This window comes from Clytia hemisphaerica, unplaced genomic scaffold (genome assembly GCF_902728285.1).
Source record: "Clytia hemisphaerica strain Z4C2 unplaced genomic scaffold, Clytia hemisphaerica genome assembly, whole genome shotgun sequence".
NCBI lineage: Eukaryota > Metazoa > Cnidaria > Hydrozoa > Leptothecata > Clytiidae > Clytia > Clytia hemisphaerica.
This window is the reverse complement of record NW_027103551.1, coordinates 177164-199608: the sequence shown is the minus strand read 5'-3', so window position 1 is coordinate 199608 and position 22445 is coordinate 177164. Positions and strand designations below refer to the sequence as shown.

At 35.8% G+C, this 22445-nt stretch overlaps 2 protein-coding genes across 3 annotated transcripts; both read left to right on the top strand.

Moving 5' to 3' along the window:
* The first annotated feature begins 255 nt into the window (after positions 1-255).
* Positions 256-7356, top strand: LOC136800137 (zinc transporter ZIP3-like). Of its 2 annotated transcripts, none has more exons than XM_067056748.1 (4): positions 256-590; positions 1899-2151; positions 3317-3765; positions 4555-7356. In XM_067056748.1, exons 1-4 carry the CDS (start codon positions 453-455, stop codon positions 4813-4815), a joined length of 1101 nt encoding a protein of 366 aa, XP_066912849.1. In that variant the 5' UTR covers positions 256-452; the 3' UTR covers positions 4816-7356. The 2 variants fall into 2 exon arrangements, with proteins under 2 accessions (XP_066912849.1, XP_066912850.1); XM_067056749.1 differs by having other exon boundaries at positions 258-590; positions 1899-2145.
* Positions 7357-7603: 247 nt separating this feature from the next.
* LOC136800135 (transforming growth factor beta regulator 1-like) lies at positions 7604-22388 on the top strand. The gene is made up of 9 exons (XM_067056744.1): positions 7604-7787; positions 8625-8705; positions 12045-12115; positions 12460-12635; positions 14214-14339; positions 16075-16130; positions 17520-17666; positions 21270-21516; positions 21958-22388. Exons 1-9 carry the CDS (start codon positions 7770-7772, stop codon positions 22053-22055), a joined length of 1020 nt encoding a protein of 339 aa, XP_066912845.1. The 5' UTR covers positions 7604-7769; the 3' UTR covers positions 22056-22388.
* Positions 22389-22445: the final 57 nt, after the last annotated feature.

The window sequence follows — 22445 nt, the reverse complement described above, 5'->3', positions numbered from 1 at the left end:
GTTCATCAGGTTTTATAAAAAGTCAATTAAGAAATTGACCCGCATTTCATTGATATGATATTCTATCAAAAAAGTGAGTGGCCACTATTCATAGATTAAGTTTATGATATTATAGCTAAAAGAGTGGTCACAACAAAGCATTGATATCACTCCACTATTTTTAAAAGTCAAGTATTTTTAAGATTTCATCGAGTTTCATTTATATAAAGATATGCCGAGATGTTTTGATCTTTGATGTTGTTTTATCTTATTTCTTGGTGTTTTTGCCATGTGTCGGGTCGGCTTTTTCTCCAAACTTTACCACCTCTAAAATTCTTTACTTAACTCTCGTGTGCTTGTTTCTAGGTAAATCTGATCCAAGTTTTGAAAGCGAAAGAGATAATCAATTTCTAATTGTAAGATTGTTGTTGGTGATGTAGGTTGTAAAGAGGAATCATAATTATATCAAAAAAATGGACTGGACATTGTTCTCGAAGATTATTGGAGCAATCCTTTTGTTTGTGTTTACCTTTTTGTTCACAATATTACCTTATAAATTGAAAAAAATCCGTCAAAACAAATTGAAAAGTATCTCATGTTTTTGTGGTGGGGTAAGTGCCTTTTTAACTCTAGTTTAGACGGCCCACTTTTTGCCCTGCCTATTCTAACTGTGAATTGGAGTTGGCAGAAAGTTGGCTGTCTAAAGTCAATGCATTGCCCTCTTTTGACGTCAATGCAATGTCTTCTTTCAATCTTTTTCAAGCAAAGTTTTTAACTGCCAATATAGTGCCTACTTTTTGCCTACTCTAACAATTAGAATAGGCAGGGCAGAAAGTCGGCCGTTTAAACTAGAGCTTAATTTTTTTACTTTGTACAACGAAGTTTTTTTAACTCGAACTTCTTTAACTCAAACAAGTTTTCCCGTCCCTTCAATTAACAATACTTTATAAAGCTTACTCCATAACTCGAGATTTTCTTAACTTAACAAATTTGTGTTACCTGTACGTGCTCAAGTTATGGAGACTCTGCTTTAATATTTTTGACACCTTTGTTACCTAGAGTTACCGACGGACAGAATGTTCAGATTTTTGACCATTTTTGCGTCCCCACAATACAGCCTACAGCTGGTGATTTTCCGGGAAAATTCAGATTGTTAACACAAATTTGGTAGTACACGTTTTTTTTTATAAGAACAAACTATATAAGAACATAAGGCTTCGAGGCCCAAAAATCTAAGAACATTCTAAGAACATACTAAGGCTTTGGAGACTTAAAAACATGCAATTTCTTAAGAAATTACATCAAAATGCTCAAAAAATGCTGAAAATAAGAACATTTTAAGAACATTTTTAAGCATCAAATCCAAAAAACTAAGAACATCCGAAGGCTTCGAAAATTTTTGACCCGTTCTTATAAAAAAAAAACGTGTAGATGGCCAATCACAATCTTTTTAATCTAACACCTTGCAACACAAAAATGATAAAAAGTTGGAAATCTGAAATTATAAAAGCGTTTCTTTTTAGTCTTCTTTACCTTTTGCTTTTGACTCGGATGCCTATTAATTGTAGCGTTCTATTCTTTTAAACCATTTAAACTAAACTTCCACTGTTAGCTGAAAATTTTGCCATTATTTCATTCCCTTTGCCAGAGTCGAATATTTATACTAAACATGGCCGTCACCGGGGGGGGGGGGCAGGGGGTCATGGCCCCCCAATATTTTGCAAAGTATTTTTTTTTACTTTAAAAAATCCCGTTTAGAGGGATGAAATAAGTGTGAAAAGTCGAAAATTTTAATTCATCGCCCAACCATGGTGAGCGACATATTTTTTGGCCCCCTCAATTCAATTAGCACGCCGGGGACCATGCCAGAGTTAAATATTTATACTAAATCAAGTTTTATTCCTTCATCCAAATTCCAGCTATTCCTTGGCCTCAGTTTCCTACATCTAATACCCGAGACTCTCCATGGTATCCATGACAACGAATCCCTAATGAAAATACAGAAGGTGTATCCATTTGGTGAACTGGTTGTCATCTTGGGCATGATTCTGGTACTGGCCACTGAGAAGTTCGCAGGAATGATCCAAATTAACCGCAAAACCACCAAAGTGAAATGTGATGCTAGCGAGAATTGCTGCCAAGAAGAATGCACTATACAGGGGCTGGGTATGGGTATGCATATGTATTAGTTGTAGTATTAGGGTTAAGGGTGTGGTATAGTTCAAGATAATGAGAGGTATCTAAAAGGGGTTGAAAGGTCAAGTCAAGGTCCGAGGACCTGGGCGCCAATTGGGCTTAGTCACATTTCTTAAAAAAAAAAGACATTTTTGGACATTTTTAAGTACCTTCAAATACACAACAGTAAGCTGCTTATGGCAACCAGTGAATGGGCTTTTCCAGAAATAATCTGTGCCCCCCTGTTGAGGGTATCGGATATCCAGGGGGTTAACGATTTTTGTTCAAAAGTGGATATTCAGGGGGTTAAATATCTACAAAGGGAGCGGATATCCAGGGGGTAAAGTGTCTTTTCAAGTAAGAAGTACGATATCCAGGGGTAAGCATATTTTTAAGAGTGAATATCCAGGGGGTCTTTACTAATAAAGTAGGATATCCAGGGGGTTCGATACTTCGAAAAATCAATATCCTCAACAGTGGGGGTAAAAAAATTTTCTGGAAAAGACCAATGATATTCGGGACAAGCTGGAGTTTTTACAAGCTCTTATTTGATTTGGTTGGTCGTTAAGATGTAATAAAATAATCTTATTACTTTTTCTAAAGAACGCGTCATCTCTATCACTTTAAATAACCAATTAGTGAAGTATCTTGTAAAAACTCCAGCTCATCCCTGATATTCGGCCCCTTTTTCAGCATAACAATAAATCTGCACACTTGATACCTTATCGGGGAAAAAAATTTGGGGGAAAGTGACGAAAATTTCCCGACATTTTATCACCCGACCAAAACTTGTACCACATTTTTTTATCCCCGACCAAAACATTTACCCGAAATTTTATACCGCAACCAAAATTCAAATCTAATTTTCTTACACCTTTATTTACCGAAATTAGTGCTTTAAACGTCGAATTACAAGATCCATCTTCGAGCTAGTGAAGGAAACCATTTCTTTTGGACAGTTTAGTCGGGTGAAAGTGACGAATTTGAAATTTTTGTTGGGGAAAAGTGACGAATTTGAAATTTTGGTGGGGGGAAAGTGACGAAAATGCCTCTAGGTGACGAAATTTGTTCCCGATGAAAAAAAAAACCGACTAAATAAAACTCCGACATTTTTTTTCCCGATAAGGTAATTCATTATTTTATCGTCATTCTTTTCCCACAGAGGATAGAAAAACACCATTGTTCAAGAAATTGGAGAAGCCGTACGTCGAAAGAGAAGTAACACCTTCGGAGTCTTCAAGCAGTGAACAAGGTGAAATTGAACAAGACACGAAAGAAAAGATCGAGGAAGAACACTTGTCATCAAACGAAAAAGATGTCATTTTCTCACATAATGGACAAAACGGTAACGGCCACAGAGTATCGCTCACTGCCAGCACCATAGAGAGTAAAAATGAGCTTCGTTTATTAAAAATTCGAACAATTTGTTTAGTGATAGCACTTATGGTTCATTCGCTATTCGAAGGTTTAACGGTTGGTCTTCATGACAACGCTTCGAATGTTTGGATTTTGTTAGCGTTGTTAATGTTCCATAAATCGTTAGTTGGATTCTCATTGGGTATTGCTTTGGTCAATGATAAAAGTGATCTGAGATCCTTCCAAAAGAAAGCTGTAAGTACATGTTTCTTTATAAGAACCAAGTAAAATTTGGGTGAGGCTCGTCTGTTCTTTTTTGGTGATTTTAAAGACAGGTCTCCACTTGCGATCGCACCTTTTGGCTTCAATCCTTTTTGCTTGGAAAAAAGATTACGTCATAAAAATGTAGCTAAATGTGACTACATTTCAACTTTTTTTAAACCGTTACGTCAGATCGCACCAATGGAATTGTTTCATTTTTCTTTTGGCCAACAGCGTGGAAGCTTTGCTCGAAAAAGTGCGATCGCAGCGTGCGCAAGTGGAGACCGGCCTTAAGACTGGAATGTTCTCAAAATGTTCTTGATATGCTTGCTTTACTCCCTTTTTGATTGAAAAAGGGGATTTAAAATTACCGAATGTTATTGCTCTTTCAATGACACCACGGCTGGTTTTAATTAACCCGAAATTTCTCAATTCGTGTTAATTACACGTCTCAATATTCATGTAATAAGGTAGCATTTTCCTAGTTAGCTCTGAAATCTGAAATTCTTCATTTTTCAGAATATATACACCTTTTCGACCGTAGCCTCCAATTGCCGCGCGGGCATTTTTTTGTCTGTTTTACCACCCTAAAAACCGTCCCAGTCTTTTTTTCGCACCTATAGACAATAGAAAAAGGTGTAAAAAAAGGTTTGGATCGAGTTTAGGGGTGATAATTAAATAATAAAGTGGCACCGCCTGACCGCGCGATTACGGCCGAAAAGGTGTATTGACCCATATGAAAATATCCTTGATAGTTGATCGAATGTCTTTTTTTATTTTTAGGGTCTATTCGCCATTGCTTCGCCGATCGGAGCTATCATTGGTGTCATCATTTTTAGTGCCAAATCAAGTTTTATAGGTGACGAAGTGGTTATTATTCTCACAGGGCTTTCCACTGGAACTTTTGTTTACGTGACCTTCTTTGAAATCCTTGGCAAATGCCTGGAAGGAGATAAGATGGAAGACATGATTGGATTTGGTTGTTTTTTGTTAGGCTTTGGTATGTTTGCTGGAATCACTGCAGTACCACAATTCCAACATTAATGGTATGAATGCTATTCATGATATGCACCATTGTAATTTCTTCAACGGACTCAACAGCTGATTGGTTGTAATTGACGTATTAACTGATTTTACGTCACTTACAACCCAATCAGCTGTTGGGACCATGATGTAATGTCCAGAAGACATTGCAATAGTGCACCATCGATCCGGTGGCACTTAGACATTTCACGTCATTTTAACACCTATCAAACTCAAACTCAGTCCCCCAAGGTATTTCACGGTTGAAATAATCTACGAGTAATCAGGACTGATTGAGCTCTTATAACAACTTCCTATTGGTCAGGAATTATCTTCGTAATCTCATGGTTGATTTAAATTCGATTGACGTTTATGCTTACGTTAATTTGTAATTTCCCGCGAACTTGTAATTTCCCTCCTAGATTTTGTAATTTCCCGCAAAATGAAATTTTCATCGTTTGCAAATTCATCACCTTTTTCGACTTTCTTACTAACTTTAAAGGCTTAATTAAGTAAATGGAATACTATCCAATTAAAACTCGATTCGCGTTTCTATGACTTTTTTGAGACCTCTTTAAATTTTCAGATTGATTTCCAGTGTTAAAATTGACGTCTTTCAGAATTGTTAGAATTTCAATCCAAACCATGAGATTAACCTAGAATCCCATGCTTGTTTTCGTGAAATTCTGGATAAATTACCCTCGGTCAAATTTCTCGTTGCACTCGGGAAATTTCAAAAAATTTCAAAATTGACCTCGGGAAATTTATCCCGAATTTCCCTTATAACCATGAGATTACTAGTACGAATGTTTGACCAATCCCTATGGTCATGCGACGTCTTATGGACATTCAATGGACGGCTTTAAGACCTTTGGATATCCTAGAAACGTACATTAGACGTCCAAAAGGCATTTGTGTCCATTGAGATAGGGTTATCCCATAACTCCTGATTACCGTAATTTCATTTCGACCGTAAAATGCAGCTATTGGCACGAGTTGAAAGGTTGATTTTCTGGAATGAGTTTTTGCAGTAGACTGAATTCCGATGGTTCTAACTATAAACCCTCGAATGTGACAGAGCCCGATTTTCAAAAAAAAAAAATTTGGGGCAAATTTGGGCCAAAAAACGGCTAAAAACGGGTTTTTTGGGCTTTGTGAAAAATTAGGTCGTTAATTTTTTCTGATTTTTTGCATGAAAGTAGGGTACCATCGTAGGTAAAAGATGGTTTAAGCAGATTTTTGCAAAAATATTTTGTTGGCTCAAAAAACGCATGTTTATCTATAAGAATCACTATTAATAAGCATACATCAATGTTCTTAGTCAAATTACTCAATTTTTTTATGAGATAGATGTTTTTTTTTGCTCAGGAGGGCTTACTTTTAAAAAATATGTGTGTTTAGACATGAAATTTTAGTTGCTTGGCGTGTTTTTATAGAAAAACTGGCCAAATTCGATATTCTTTTATAAGCACATTATCAATTACTTAGGTATTAGCTTTTCTCGAGATTGGCTCTTTCATTCTTTATGATTTTTTGAACAAAGATGCATAACTATAAACCCTCGAATGTGACGGAGCCCGATTTTCGATAAAAAAATTTGGGTGCAAATTTCAGCTAAAAACAGCTAAAAAAAGGGTTTTTTGGACTTTGTGAAGTATTGGATCATTGTTTTTTTCTGACTTTTTGCTTGAAAGTAGGTAAAAGATGGCTCAAGCAGATTTTTGTAAAAAAAGAATTTTTCAGCTCAAAAAACGCATCTTTATCTATAAGAATCACTATTAATAAGCATACATCAATGTTCTTAAAATTACTGAGTTTTTTGATGAGATATGTTTTTTTGCTCTCAAAGTCTTGAATATGAAAGAATATTTCAAGAGCATAAAATTTTGGTTTCTAAACGTTTTTTTATAAGAAACAAACGACTAATTTTAACAGATCGTCACTATTTGTGTTCTGAATGATTGTTTAATGGTCACGCTTATGTAGATATCAATTATATATGTGTTAAATGCATAACCAGGTAGGTCCATAAAAGTATCACTTGTTAAACGTTGTACTATGCCTGTGTTACCACAGTGTTGTGTTGTTTAGTTCGGGTTTAGACAGCATAAAAGTTGGCTTCACTTTAACTCGCAATTAGAATAGCCAGGGCGTACCTTCAAAACCAGAGCTTAGTAGCTTTCAATCTAACTAAAGAGAAAGTTTTTATTCCATTTTTGGGACTTTAGAGTAATTATATAATGGTGCGATTTCATGATTGGGGCCACGGTCAAGCATTGCTAACCTGTACAAAAATGATAGGCTAGAAATGACGTCAGTCAAAAGGTTGATCAATAAGATAGCTTCATTTCGTTTTGAATTGATTTGAAACCGTATAATTTTTAAGTGGACTGTATTTGTTCGTTTTTTTTGAAGCTGTTAAAACCATTCCGAATCGTTTTTTGAAATATTTTATATACATCTTTTTGTCAAGATAATATTTTTTCCATTTAGAATTTATATTCAAGATTTTAACGACCTTTTATAAGAGATTTGTTTTCTAAGAAATATATTATAAACAGATTACAAGTTTAAGGAAACAGTCCTTTTTCACCAGAAATTCAATATTTGAGGTTGAACATTCAATATGTATTTTTGATAAAAATTAAAAAACGTCATTGAGGAAAGATATTGATTTTTTGTCACTTTTTGTGACAACAAGAGTCATTTAGGACGGTTTGGTATACGCTTTGCCAATTTCTCAAAAACTATAAAACTTTAGATACTCTGATTATTTCTTTGTTTAACGCTTTCCTTTTATTTTTCTTCTAGATGAAAATTTAAAAAAAGTAGCTACAGCACTTTAAGAAATAACTAATGATGGAAATAAAATAATAAAATAATATGGCATCTGATGGTTGATCAATAAGAGATATCTTGTAATTGACAAGAAGAAGAATCCGGATCATTTTTCCACTACCTATCAATTCCAAATCATGGGCAAAAAAACACCGGTAAGATATTCCTATCTTGGCCGCAATCTGGTCTAATTTTGAGAGAAGTACCAATTTTCTGGTGGTTTTCATATAAGTTCGACAAAAACCATATCCAAACCGAAGGCCCACGGAAGTTGTAATACTATAGGTTAAGAAAATATTAAGTGCTCGCCTTGTTTCGATTTTTTGTATATTGTTTACACCAAATTTCCAACCCCACGTCAAGTTTGACGTCAGAAGTGAGGATCTCAAAAACACGAAGTATAATATAAAATTCCATGGGATCTCTCAATCGAAATGCAGAAAAAAGTTGAAAAAGCCAGAGTGGCTTAAATTTTCATAAAGAAAATGATGTGTTTTTTTCTAAGGGATTTCATAGTGTTTATAAGAAACCCTGATCTGGAAGGCTTTTGTTTTTTTCTATTGTTAACAGAGCTTTTGTAAGTAAATCGGATTTCTTTTGCATATTTTTTGATCACGTGACTAGAAAATGAACCAATCCCATGAGTCGAAAATGATAATGTGATCAAAAAGTATTATTTTCAACAAAAGAAAGTTTGACAATAAAGCTTAAACAACCCATTACCAGACGAGGTTTTTTTATAATGACGATGATGATTTACTTTGACGAATATTGTGTAAGATTTAGTTTTTATGAGCAAGGTATTTTCCCGTGTTCGTTCTATGCACCACTGGAGAGTCTTCTGAGAACTTTTAAAATTTTCCACCCAATACGTCACTTAAACAATAGAAAAAGTGACGTATTGGGTGGAAAAAAAACAGGAAAATTGCATAATTTCGTGAAGTCATTGCAGTTTTTGATGTTAAGCGCCAATTTTTTTCCATATCTACTAGAAAGTGAAGAATGTGGCAGAACAAAGAAAATACAAAGAACGATATCAAATCCTTCGAAGACAAGTCAAACATCAAGTCTTTGTAAGTTGAATATCTGTTACTTAAAAGGATATCATTTAACGTATTTAACGAACCATTCGCTTACACGTGTTATTATAACAATAGCGTTCAGTTTGAGGTCGTTGTTGTTATTTTCTGCCCGCGCAGTTTGATTATTAGCCCGAGAGTGTCATTTTGGCCCGACGCGAAGCGGAGGGCGCAAATGGCACTAGAGGGCTAATAATCAAACTGCAAGGGCAGAATTAATGACAACAACGAACGAAAACTTAACGCTATTACTATTATTATCCAAATCGGACATTCAAACAACGTTTTTTTCTAGCGTCAGCCAAGTCTTTTTGCTTCAATGCAATGTCTTCAACAAGTTTTGAGTACCCTTGCGAGCGGGCCGCAAATGGCCAAAAAGTGTTTTTCTCTGACGTCGGTTTAGTTTCACCGCTTCAATGCAACGACTTCAATAAAGTTCCGAGCGGGCCGCAAATGACGTTATCGCCCTATAACCAGGGCGGTTAATGATATTTCAGCCCTCTGAAGCGCGACGCCTTATTTTTCTCAGCGCGGGTATGACTATTTGAGTCATAGAACCCTTTAATACCGCCCGCCGTTCGAATCTTTAATGGCTTACTTAATGACCGCTATATGGATAATAATTTCAAACAAAAGAAAGAGTAGCCTATACTAGACCTCACTGCTTTTTATTTACGCAGTAACGCCTATTCCACTTAGCGACTTTTTCGAATGTTTTGAGCCCAGGTTTTTCGGGCTCCAAACGTTCCATTTTTTGACGTCACTTTAAACTTTTGAAGCTCTTGCAGTAGCGAAAAAATCGAATTTGCGTCAAAGCACTGGAAAGGCTCCTATTTTTCAAAAATCGTCAAAGTGGAACTCACTAAGAAACGAGATGAAAAATCCCGGTTTTTAGTGAGGAGTGCGCTAAAGAAAGAGCACTTTTCTCTGTTTTCAGCGCCGCGCAAGCACAAATTTTAAGAAATCCCTTAGTTTATTCTGATTTGCCAGTATAGAGGGGCAATCTCTATTAACCCGACTTCGACCTCGACCCTGACCCTTGAAAAAGGCCGACCCTCGACCCTTGGAAAAAAGCCGACCCTCGACCAAAATACAATAAAAAGCCGACCCTGGGTAAAAAAACAGTTTTTTTGGCAGTGTTTTTTTTTAAATATAAAAGTTGAGCAGACAAGCAGGGGGTGGGATGGGATAGTACACACGCTTTTTTATAAGAATAATGAATAAATCAACCTCGTCGCCCCCCCCCCGCCCGGCGGGTCGTATTATCTGCTTTTTGATGTTTTACTGTGAGTGGAAGATAGTATAATATCTCTCGTGCATCAACGTAAAACGTAAATATTAAGCCTGGGATATATGGATACGAGGCTGATTATACATGATGGTCAATAATATGATGCTCCGGGGGGGGGGGTCTTGTGAAGAATATTCTCATCATCCTCCCCCCCCCCCACCGACGACTATTCTTGAAGTATTCTTTAAGTGTTCTAATGATCAGTTTTTGGAATATTCATCCATTTTATTGTATTTTGGTTGAGGGTCGTCTTTTTTCCAAGGGTCGAGGGTCGGCCTTTTTCAAGGGTCAAGGTCGAGGTCGGGTTAATGGAGATTGCCGTATAGAGGCGTGTCTGCTTTCTATGACCATACTCGCACGTGAAGTTTCCGTTTCGCTCCAAAACGAATTGAAGCCATTCTATTGGTTACACTCATATGTGACGTCACTCCTAACCAATAGAATGGCTTCATTTTGTTTTGGAATGCTTACTATATCATAAAAAAGAAATATCTTTATAGGGAAATTCGCTAGACGTAGTGCAGGGGGGGGTCAGGATCCAGATACCAAACCCAGGGCCGGGGGGTGGTGTCAATTTTTTTTTCCAAATTTCAAAAAGTCAAGTTGGTATCGATACCAAAATGAGGGGGTGGGTCCCCCTTTTTTGAAAATTAGGGAATCTTCAAGTTGGTATCGATACCAAAATGAGGGGGTGGGTCGCCCTTTTTTTAATTTTTGCTGAATTTGAAATTGGTATCTGACTTAAAATGTTGTATAATGTAAGTATAAAAACTTATTTGAATCGTTTACACTATACCCTGATTCCATATAAAAGCATTCTTCATTCTATAATTGAAATTAAATTTTTATTTAACTTTTGCTGCTCTCAATCCTTTCGATCAACCAAAATTCATTCAAAACTAGAGTTGAACAAACTGAATCAAGTCTTAGAACTTTTTTAGTCGTGATAAAATTTTTCTGTACATAACGTTTATCCGGGGGGTACTAGGGTTGGCGAATGAGGGGTATGTAGGAACGGGACCTCTGAAAACCAACCCTTAAAGAGACTGAGTTTTGCTGAAAAGGTGACCCTTAGAGAGACTCTTTGAATTTTTTTTTCGATTTTTGAAAAAAGTCATACCCTTAGAGAGACTTTATTACAACTTTTTCTCTGGAAATCAAAAAATTTCCTAAAATTCCTGAATTTTCCGACCCTTAGAGAGACTAATTTAAAACTTTCTGATTTTTCCGACCCTTAGAGAGACTTTGAAAGGTGAAAAAACCAACCCTTACCGTCCGCACTTACCCATCATCCATTTTTGCCTAAGTACCCCCCCCCCCCCCCGGGCGCTCATCATATAGGATAATGTTACAAAGACTCTAGGCGTGCCTAATACAATGAAATTTTTATCTAGTCTAGTTTATCAACTTGTTTTATGAATTTTATACATTTTGCCAATTTAGTTCAAAAAACTTAATTTACGTTGTTTTAGAATGAGAAAAACTTGTCTTATTTTCATTTTCAGTAGTCTAAAGTGTGGTACATAATATAAGTGATTCATAAGAGGAATGTTCTTTGAATAAAAACATCCACAGATTCTGTTTAGCGTTCCTTGTATGCAGTATCTTATGCATATAACTTTTTGCATTTTTACTGATTGCCAATTTAGGGGGGGGGGGGTCCCCCTTTTTCAGAAAAATAGGGATTTTTAAGTTCGTATTGATACCAATTTAGGGGGGTGGGTCCCCCCTTTTTTAGAAAATTGGGATTTTCAAGTTGGTATTGATACCAATTTAGGGGGTGGTGGTGTCTACTACTTTCAAATCTCGAAAAGTCAGGTTTTTGGGCCCTGGGTTGGTATCCTGGACCCTGACCCCCCCTGCGTAGTGTAATCTAAGACTTTATAGTCTAGATAGTGTTTTGATTGTTTTGACGGGGTCCACGGCAAAACGGTTTTCTATGACAAGGGGATTCGAAGCGGGGACGCTTGAGGTGTGGCGCTTACGCCATGAACCACCCGGACACGTTTACTTCAAATTATTCGCGTCGTTTTTGTTTTCAGATGAATGCAGCTTTATCTGACGAAGTTACACACATGGAATCTCAATTCATGCTTTTAAAGAATGAACGAAAGTAAGTAACTTTGATCTGCACTGAAGTCTTTTCCTGACCTGCTTGCAAAACCAGAAATATTCAAAACTGTGGGAAAACGAAATTAAAGTGGTTCTTTTGGGTTGTTGCTTTAATGATCGGCGTTTGATTTTGGTGTAATTCTTTTAATACAGCCAATTACTGGGCTCAAAAATCATAAATATTCATCCAAGATATGCTAGGAAATCACCAAAGAGAACCCCAAGCCTGGGAATATTCTCCTACGGAACCACTGCTAATGCTTGTCGTGCGTGAGGTAATAATGATCTTTTCAAGTATATGGGCTAAATCGACACAAATCCTGTCAAACCTTTCTTTTATTCTAGATTTTTATTGAAGAAATTGTTCAAACATTTACCAATGACTGAATCACAATGTCTTGAAAGCACCAAAGCTTTGAACGCCTTAGAAAGCTCACATCCTGGACAAATACCGCACAGTATATTGAGCTCAGTACAACCCACTGTCTCGCCGGCTAAGAAAGGCAACAATGCAGTGTCAGGTACGTAAATATGACCCAAAAAAATATTTTTGACCCCCATCAAAGGCAAAGGGGAGGTTTAACTTTAAAGAAGGAAAAATCGGAAAATGCGAAGTTTAGGCAATTTTCTGAAAACGAAAACTTTTTTTCTGGCTGGTTGTGCTCGTCGAAATGCATCAAAATGGCGAAAACTAAAGAAATACCAAAAAAAAATCGAAATTCAACAAAATAATGGATTCTGCACCCCTGACAACTGCTTCATGAACGAGATTGTGAAGGACAATGATGTGCTACAATGTAGAAGATGCGAAAGGTTTGTCCATTATGCATGCACGGAGCTACCTGCCTATCAGATACAGCTGTGCCTCCAATACAAAAGCCGGCGCTTCGAATGTGCCAAATGTGTTACAGTCACGCCAATTCTTCTGGAAAAGATCAAAACAAGTACAGAAAGAGTGCGTAAGGACAAGGCAACAAATACTGATAAGGTTAATAATGGAGAGCAACAAGGAGATAAATCTACAAACGCTCGATTGGACAGGCTGGAGAAGAAAATCGAGAAACTTTTAGATAAGGAAGATGTCGCTAAAGATAAAAAACAAAGGACATACGCAGAAACTACCAAAGAAGAACTGAAGAAGCAAGAGGTAACTATGAAACAACAGACCTATGCTAGCATTACAGAGTTAAAGGAACAAGAGGTAACGATCAAGAACTTCATCAAAGAAGAGAAAGAAGAAGTACGATGGCTGAACCTGACAAAGTGCAATATCATTGTTCACAACATTGATGAACTCAAACATGAAACCCTTGAAGAACAGCGAACAAGTGATAAATATTACGTCGAAGAATTTGTGAGCAACCAAATGGGACTAAAGGTAAACATCGTCAGCGCAGAAAGAATAGGAGCTCGAAAGGACGAGATGTTCAGGACGAAACGTTGGCGACCCTTAAAAGTTGTGTTAAGGAATGAAGAAGAGAAACGTCAGATTCTAGCATCAGTCCACAAGCTAAAGAAAATTGTAACTGATTTACGAGTAACCGATGATTTTTCTAAAAAAGAACGCGAAACCATCAAAGAAAGGCATAGGAACGCAAAAGAGAAGACAAAGTTACAAAAGGATGGCAGTCAAATAAAGGTTAGAGGAAGTCCTCGGACTAGACTCTATTTCAAGAAGATCTGCTGTTACGCGTTACTGAAAATGAAATATTGTAAAGACGACTGATTAGAGGCCAACTGTGCGCCTACAAAATGTTAAATATGATTATTTCATAGAGGTCGATAGACCTGCGAAATATATTACTATAAATGAAAGGTTTGGATTTGTCAGTGGTCTTTCGAATAACTCTTGATACAATAATATCCAAGACAAATACGAAACAACCTTTTCAGTGTGTCCATACAGCCTAAGTCGAGAAGGGATATTTATGATTTTTAAAACATTTGGCGAAAACTTTTAGCTTTTCTATGTTTTAGGCTTCAGCGACATATATGAAACCATTGTGATAGTCTTGAGTTGTCATTCTAACTTTATATATAGCTGAATATCTTGATAAAGCAGACGTTAGAATAGACTTGACCGTTTCCCTCATTTTCAGAATCACCAGCCACTTCAAGCAAGAAGCATCAACAACAGCAAGATCCTTCTAGTGCCAACAAACCCAAACGAAAGAAACCTGGAAGTGTGAAAAAGAAAGTTCAACCACTTCACATGAATGATGAAAGTAAGAGAAATTCATAAATAGCTCCCCGGGGGGGGGGGGTACTAGGGCAAGATGGGTTACGGGGATGCTCCGCTGGTCAGGGTACCTTTTTTAACCTCCACGAGTCCCACGTAGGGTCTACCAAAATAGAAAAATCAGTCCCTCGTAGGGTGACCATTTTTGGAAAATTTGGGGAAAAAGTAGAAAATTTGAGAACATTTTGAAATTTTAGTCCCATTCAGAGTCACTTTTTTCGCAAATTTCGAGTCCCACGTAGGGTCCATTTTTCGAACCTCAGCGGAGCACCCCTGTCGGTCGACAAGGGTAGTACGCCCTCCTCCCGGGAATAGCTCTTACAAAAACTTAAATTGGAAAACTCAGACCAGCTCAGTCCTTTCATGATACCATTATTTGAGATGGTTCTTATATACATAACGGAGGGGTTCCACCAGTGTTTTATTTCCATCATTACATTTTGAACCTAGCATAATGTTGCCCCTCTAAATTTGTTTATTTATCCTTGTTATAATCCATAAATAGGGAAGGGTAATAGATCCTAAAGGTTACAAATCAAGATTGTTCGAAAACCTCTTAAACTCTGTACTATATTGTTCTGAATTAGAGTATTGTAAAAAATCTCTGTGTCCTATATGTTATATCCATGATATGCACCACTGGAGAGCCTTCCAAGAATTTTCAAAATTTTTCACCCAATACGTCACTTTTTCTATTGTTTAAGTGACGTATTGGGTGAAAAATTTTTAAAAGTTCTCAGAAGACTCTCCAGTGGTGTATATCATGAATACTAATCTTTATATACCTTGGACCAAGCTATATCCGTCATTTTTGACCGTAGTTTTTAGAAAAGTGGTACCTTATTAATTTTAGCACTGCTCAATGTGAGTCAATTTATTTTTTCCACCAACATTGAGCAGAGCTACCATTAGGGTACCTATTTCAAAAAACTCCGATCAAAGATCTTGATTGGTCGGGATCAATAAAATGTGTTCAGGGTATATAAAGGCATGGAGGTATAAAGAAAGACAGGAGATGAATTTGTCGGTAATTGGTCGTTAAAGTCTTTTGATTTCTTTTATGTAATAAATCAAAAGGAATTCTAGGCTCGCCCGATGAAATACGACTTTTTAGTAGAACTCAAGTTTTCTCTGAACATTCTTACTATCAGCATCGAAGATTTCTAGCCTTCTAATATACGAGAATAAAATAAAATTTAGCTCCACGAAATAAGTTTGCGTTCAATTTTGTCATCCATTAAATTTTGTTTTGAAAAGATATTTTCTCCAGCCAGAAAATGAAAAGTTCTTTATAAGCATACACAATTTCAGACCCAACTTGTAGACAAAAAGTCACTGGAGAATTTTGGAGGAAAGTATTAAGCAATAGAGTTCACCTTGAAGAAAATGTTGATCGAAAAATCTTGTCATTTGATGAAGGATTGCAAAGTTTACAGGCCTTTTTTAATCCAAATATTTTCTTACACCAATGTCAGAAACAATGGATCTCGTCTCATCTAATTTCTACAACTGAAATAAGCCAATAAGATTTCACCTATCAACAAAAGAGCTCATTAAAAATGCACGATATATGAGATTATGAGCATGCATACGTCGTAATTTTTTTAATCGTAGGGCGAGCATGGTTACAATACATAGCATACTTCTCCTGTTTTTTTATACCTCTATGATAAAGGTCAGTGATCATGGCCTGTTACAAAATCCATACTTATTCCTTTTAGATGTTCCTTTCTTTCCGATAACGATTGGTACATTGACTGTCCACGATCTAGGAGAGGTAGTTAGTCTTCTTATTCTTTGTTTCTTACACCTCTGTCTCGTAGCTCCGGTGGAACTCCTTTCCACAGTGAGGATGAAAATCTCTATCGAATCCCAACGGGGATAGAGATTTTACTCATCAAAAAATGGGGATGGTTTTTCAGGGGGGGGGGGTCAACATTTATAATACCAACCCATAGCCCAAAAACCTGACTTTTGACCTTTTGAGCTAAGTTAACACCACCACCCCAAAATTGGTATCGATACCAACTTGAAAATCATAATTTTCAGAAAAAGGGGGGACCCACCCCCTTGTTTTGGTATCGATACCAGCTTGAAAATCATAATTTTCAGAAAAAGGGGGGACTCACCCCCTTAATTTGGTATCGATACCAACATGACTTTTTGAATTTGACAAAATATCATGGGACCCACCCCCTAATTTAGTACCAATACCAATCTGACAAATTTGAGTTTAATGCTGTTTAAAGGGGACCCACCCCCTCCCACACAAACAGGGTACTAGAAACTTTAAAAAACTCATTTTTGAAAAACTCTTTCTTCAACACAACACATAAATGTCATATGCTAAAATAGAAAATGACTGAAAACTGACAATATAATAAAAACAAACCCAATGAAGCTAGCAAAATCTGAATCAATATTATCTGAATATAATTGATGTGCAAAAACTAGGAGAGCTATTATTAGTACATAATTTTTGAACAGAATAGATTCACTCATTACCAAATGCTATCACAGAAAAAATGTTTTTGCTTCGGGCTTGATCAAAAATAAATCTTGAAAATATCGAAAAAGTCCAAAATAAACAAACTTCAAAGTCATTTATACTTATTACTCATTTACAGTCATTATACTCAAAAGCTAAAACAAATCCAATTGAAACCTGTTTAGACTGATATGTACCCCGGGGTATTTTCTAGCTATAAGGGCAAAAACTAGGAAAGTTTTGCTGTCATTTTGATATGGATACCAACTTTCTGAATCATATTATTTAAAAAAAGGGGTACCCACCCCCTATTTTGGTATCAATACCAACTGAGGATAACTCTTTTTTTCTAAAAAAGGGGGACCCACCCCCATCAATACCAACTTGACTTTTCAGACTTTTAAAGGAAAAAAAGACACCACCACCCGGCTATGGGTCTGGTATCTGGATGTTGACCCCCCCTGGGTTTTTTGGAGTGAAATTTTCTCCCATTGAATTTCAAAGTGATGAAAACAAAGTCAATTTTCCAGTGAGCCGAATTGTAGGGTCTTTTTCCCACCGGGGACGACATTTTAGCCAAATTTTTCAGTGGATAGGGGCAACAATGGGTCTGTGACACAGGGTTGTTTTCTTGCTCATTTTAGCCATGGTATTTCTATTACAACTCTTCAATTTTAGATTCTCTCCGATAAAGCTGGATTCCACTCAGAGCGTTATTTATGGCCAGTTGGATTCTGCAGTACTCGATTATATCCAAGTATGGTTGATCCTGACAGAAAAATTCTATATTTTTGTTACATCAAAGATGGCGGAAATGAACCATTGGTAAGTTATTGAAACAAGTAACAGTTTTTGATCAGCGGACATAATGGCTGTCCTGTAATGAGAGAATTCACTTCATATACGCGATCTGAATAAATATCCTGGTCAAATCATGGTTAACAAACAAAATAACCGATAAGAACATAGTCCGTATAAAAAACCCCGGTGTGACAAAAAAAATTAACTCCCCTAAATAATGCCTCCCCAGTCATAATAAACTAGTAAATAGTGACTCCCCACCTCAAAATAAACTAGTAAATGAAGACTCCCTAGAGTTACTATTTCCTAGGAAATCTTGACCCCCTTTGGTTTAAAATGACTCCCCTCTATTATCTATGACAAAATCATTTAAAAATTCATTTGGCTATCCAGGGCTAACTCTACAGACCCTCGTAAGAGAAATACTCCATCTGAGGGAAGCATTTCCTACAAGAATTTTTAGATTTGGCTCAAAATTTGTATACTGTATACTTCCCTCTTTTTAAGATCATGTTACAAAATACTGGCGAGAAACCGAATGAGGAATAAACGTTTAAACTTCGTGTCTACCGACAATTACGTGAAAAATCTGTTCTGCGGAATACCATACATTCTGAAAATTCTTAAAGTTCCTTGAAAAATGAAAGAATTTCGGCAAAAGGTGGGTGTCAACGACGAAAATCAGCTCTGCAAAAAATTCTTATTTCATAGCCTTGAACGAGAAAAGTAACGAATTAGCAAAATTTAGCATCTTAAAGCAATTCTCAAGAGGTTTAAAATCTGAAAAACAGGGGACAATAGAAATCAACGAGAGAATGCGCTTGTCACAGTGATCTTTTAGAAAAAATATTTACAGTAATCCCAATGTGATGAAAGTTAGATACAGTACGTCCATAAAAAATTAGTTCTCCGTCTTTGAAGTGGTATAGCTTTTCGAATTTTTGGTCAATTTTGAAAATTCTTCCACAGTGAGATGGAGCATTTATCAGGCTGTCCAAAAATATAACTTTTCAAAAAAAGCTTCACAACATAAAGGAAAATCGAAGATTTAAGCAATGCTACAGTTCAGTGGCTCCGTAATCATCAATTAAATCTTTTGTCTATCTATGATTTTACATAAGAAATTATGCTTATAACCTTTTCATGTATTGTGCTAATAAATAAAGAGTTTTAAATAATTGTGCTATGATGAAAAATTTTACATCGTTCGATGCGGAATTTTACGAGGATTACAATGGTATAAAAATCGCAATGTAAAAGTTTTTGCCTGATTTAAAAAAAAATCTAAAACTAAAATCTTATAAAAGTTGTCAAACCGGTTTTCTTTTGATAAGTCAAGTTAATTTATCGTTAAAATTGTTAAGAACATAACTTTTAGTTAAAAACTTGATTTTTAAGTTTTAGAAATCTTTTTTGAGCAAAGTCTTTGTACTTTTGAATGGAGGGGAAGATTTCCTTTCTAACGGTATAAAATTTATGAAAAATTAATTTTTCTATCGAAGGCTATGGTACTTTTAAAACAGAGGACTAATTTCTCCTGGACGTACTGTATAAATAAAAAGACAACTTTGGTAAAAACTGTAACAAACCTTAAAATGATACCTGGAAGATCTGTTAGAAAGGCGAAGGAAGAATATCTTGCAAAGACATTCAAATACGAATGTATGGATATATATAGTAAAGTAGTGTGAACAAACAATGACTACTTTGGGGGGGGGGTGGGGTCATGATAAACTAGTTTATCTTGACTCCCTCAGCTTTTTTAAGGGGAGTCATTATTTACTAAGGGAGTCAATATTTCCTAGGAAACTTCTACTCTAGGGGATTCATTATTTCCTAGTTTATATTAACCCTATTAGCCCCAAGCTTTTTTGACTTTTGTATCCCCAGGGGGGGTAGAATCTACCACCCTCGATTATTTTCGATCTAGAAGAGCTATGGCCATGAAATTTGGTACAGATGTTCTCCATCATGATACAATTTTCCAGGAAGAAAAAATTTTTTGATGACGTCATTCAAAAACTGATGACGTCATCACAAAATTTCCACCTGTCGGAAATAAGCCCAAATATATGGTTTACAAAAATGTCTATTACAGTCGAACCAATAAAGATATTTCAATTCTGTTTAAAGATTCTGAAAGGTAAAAGACTGTTCCTTAACATAAATGCCGGTTTTGTAATTTCCATGAAGATTTTTTCTTAAAGTCTATGCTGAAGATGAGTAATATTTTCAAAATTTGATGACGTCATAAATGATGACGTCATCATTTTCAAAAATTTTCTTTTGATTTTTTAAATTTTTATTATCAATGCCTATCACGTGTCCAAATTTGAAAATGATTGAATAAATAGTTTAGAAGTTATCAGCACTTTAAAATTTTGAGTTTTAAGCGATTTTAGCTAGGTTTTATGTCATGTTTCACAATAAAGTCATAAAACCTGATCTGGACAACCTATGACCCTAAAATTTTGCACAAGTACTCTTAATAAGATTTTATTAAAAGTCAGAAAGTTTCAAGTCGTTTAAAAAATTTTTCTCCGAGATATAAACAAAAGAACTCCAGCGTGGTAGATTCTACCCCCCCCCCCTGGGGCTAATAGGGTTAACTGGGGGGGGGTCAACATTTACAGGGAGTTAAAATAATCCGCTACACCGGTCTGAAAGCCTTTCGTTTCTTTCCATTGTTTCTTACTTGAGCTTGCGTTGAGAAATTAGTTTATTTTGCTAAATTTTTGATCATATGATTAGTATATGTAATCGCACGATGAGTTATTTTTTCTTCTTTGGCGCGCCTTCAAAGAGAGCAATTAATCGTTAATTGCATCCTGTAGAGAGCAATTAATCGTTAATCACACTCTTCAATGAGGCGCCAATATTTACAAAATTGATTTTAATGTTTTTTCTTACATTTTTTTTGCATCGAACGTTTTAATTGCATTCGAAATTTATTTTGTGAGAAAGAAAATCAATAAACAACAATAAAAGAAAGACATAAAGAGAAGAGAATAATATAAAACTCTCAGTGTAATTTCTGTAATTTACTTTCCTAACTGGGAAAAAGTAGTGAAAGCCATTGTGCGATTACATATACTTATTATGTGATTACGAGCTAATCGCACAATGGCTTTCACTACTTTTTCCCAGTTAGGAAAGTAAATTACAGAAATTACACTGAGAGTTTTATATTTTTCTCTTCTCTTTATGTCTTTCTTTTATTGTTGTTTATTGATTTTCTTTCTCACAAAATAAATTTCGAATGCAATTAAAACGTTCGATGCAAAAAAAATGTAAGAAAAAACATTAAAATCAATTTTGTAAACATTGGCGCTGCATTGGAGAATGTGATTAACGATTAATTGCTCTCTACAGGATACAATTAACGATTAATTGCTCTCTTTGAGGGCGTGCCAAATAAGAAAAAATAACCCATCGTGCGATTAAATCTTAAACCAATCCCAAGAGGATAACTTGGTAACGTGATCAAAAACTGAGCAAATCAATTTTCATCTTTTGATACCAACAAAGGAAAAAGCTAACAAAAAGTAAAAATAATAAGCTTCCGGACCAGTGTTTTCTATAAGAACTATGATACGAACTAAAACAATACATTTTTCTTCACCTTAGTTTGAAATCATAGCGGAAGACCAACCAGACCAGCCAATCAGCGCAAGCACAGCAACAGCGTGTCATTGTATTGTTCTCAAACGGCTAAATAAAGCACGTGGTAAAGAGACAACGAATACGGGGTCTGGACCTGAGTTTTTTGGATTCTCCCATCCCACAATACAGTACTTAATACAATGTTTAACCGGAGCCGATCAGTGTGAAAAATATGTTCGATCAGCTTTCGAATTCTCACCAATTACTGCCAGTAAGTGTTATTATACTTTCTTTAACAGTTTTTTAATGAAATTTGTACACTTTCTTGGACCTTTTTTGTGACTATTTAGATAGATCTTTTTAAAACTCTAGATTCAACCCAGCTAAGAATTCACTATTTCGTACGAAAACTTAATTTTGTTTACGTTTTAAAGTCTGGTAGTCCTCACATTTTGGTACATTGCTCCTGATTGGGCTTTTGATGCGAAAAAGATATATGTAAATAACTCATTAGAGGATAATCTTAATTTTAGGATTTTAGTATTTTCCAAAATACAAAATGAAGATGAAAAATATATACTGGATAAAAAATGTTGAGTTTGGGAAGCGCACGTGGTATGGGCGGGGTGGTACAGGCTAGAGGACAAGCCTGATTTGCATCTTCTCTTGAAACACGAGACTGACATTTTCACATTTCTGCTTCGTCTTTTAGCTTCTACCTCATCTAACATGATCAGAGAAGGAAATTTACCGAACATGAAAGCATTCGATAGAACGAACCTTGAACTTCCAAATATCCAATCGATCTAGACAAGAGACGCAACGAAATAAGTATTTCATAGTCCTGTCCTCACTATTTCGGATAAAACAATACAGTTCACTCAACTATTGTTATATTTATTATCGACTTTACGCTCGTTGAAAACTTGTAAAATAACGTCGAGTTCATAGAAAATTAAATTGAATAAATTATTTTTCTGTAGTGGAAATAGTTTGAAGGGACCACCCTTGTTCGCCACATAAAGATACGATGTTTGCCATTTGGACTTGACATATAAAATATAATGAAGTACACCGCAGATTATATTATACTACTTTTTGGAAGGTGCAAATTTTTCGAAGAAATATTTTTAACATTATAAATATTGTTATTTTTCATCCCTAGAGATAAAATCTTCTTAATTTGATTTTCTCGCATAT

Bases quoted from the DNA above. Each gene is read 5' to 3' on its own strand.
- LOC136800135 (XM_067056744.1), top strand. The intron at 12,116-12,459 runs GTAAGTAACTTT...CTTTTATTCTAG, and splicing joins CTTTTAAAGAATGAACGAAA to ATTTTTATTGAAGAAATTGT. The intron at 12,636-14,213 runs GTACGTAAATAT...CCTCATTTTCAG, and splicing joins AGGCAACAATGCAGTGTCAG to AATCACCAGCCACTTCAAGC.
- LOC136800137 (XM_067056748.1), top strand. From the start codon at position 453: ATGGACTGGACATTGTTCTCGAAGATTATTGGAGCAATCCTTTTGTTT. The intron at 591-1,898 runs GTAAGTGCCTTT...TCCAAATTCCAG, and splicing joins TCTCATGTTTTTGTGGTGGG to CTATTCCTTGGCCTCAGTTT. The intron at 2,152-3,316 runs GTATGCATATGT...CTTTTCCCACAG, and splicing joins TATACAGGGGCTGGGTATGG to AGGATAGAAAAACACCATTG.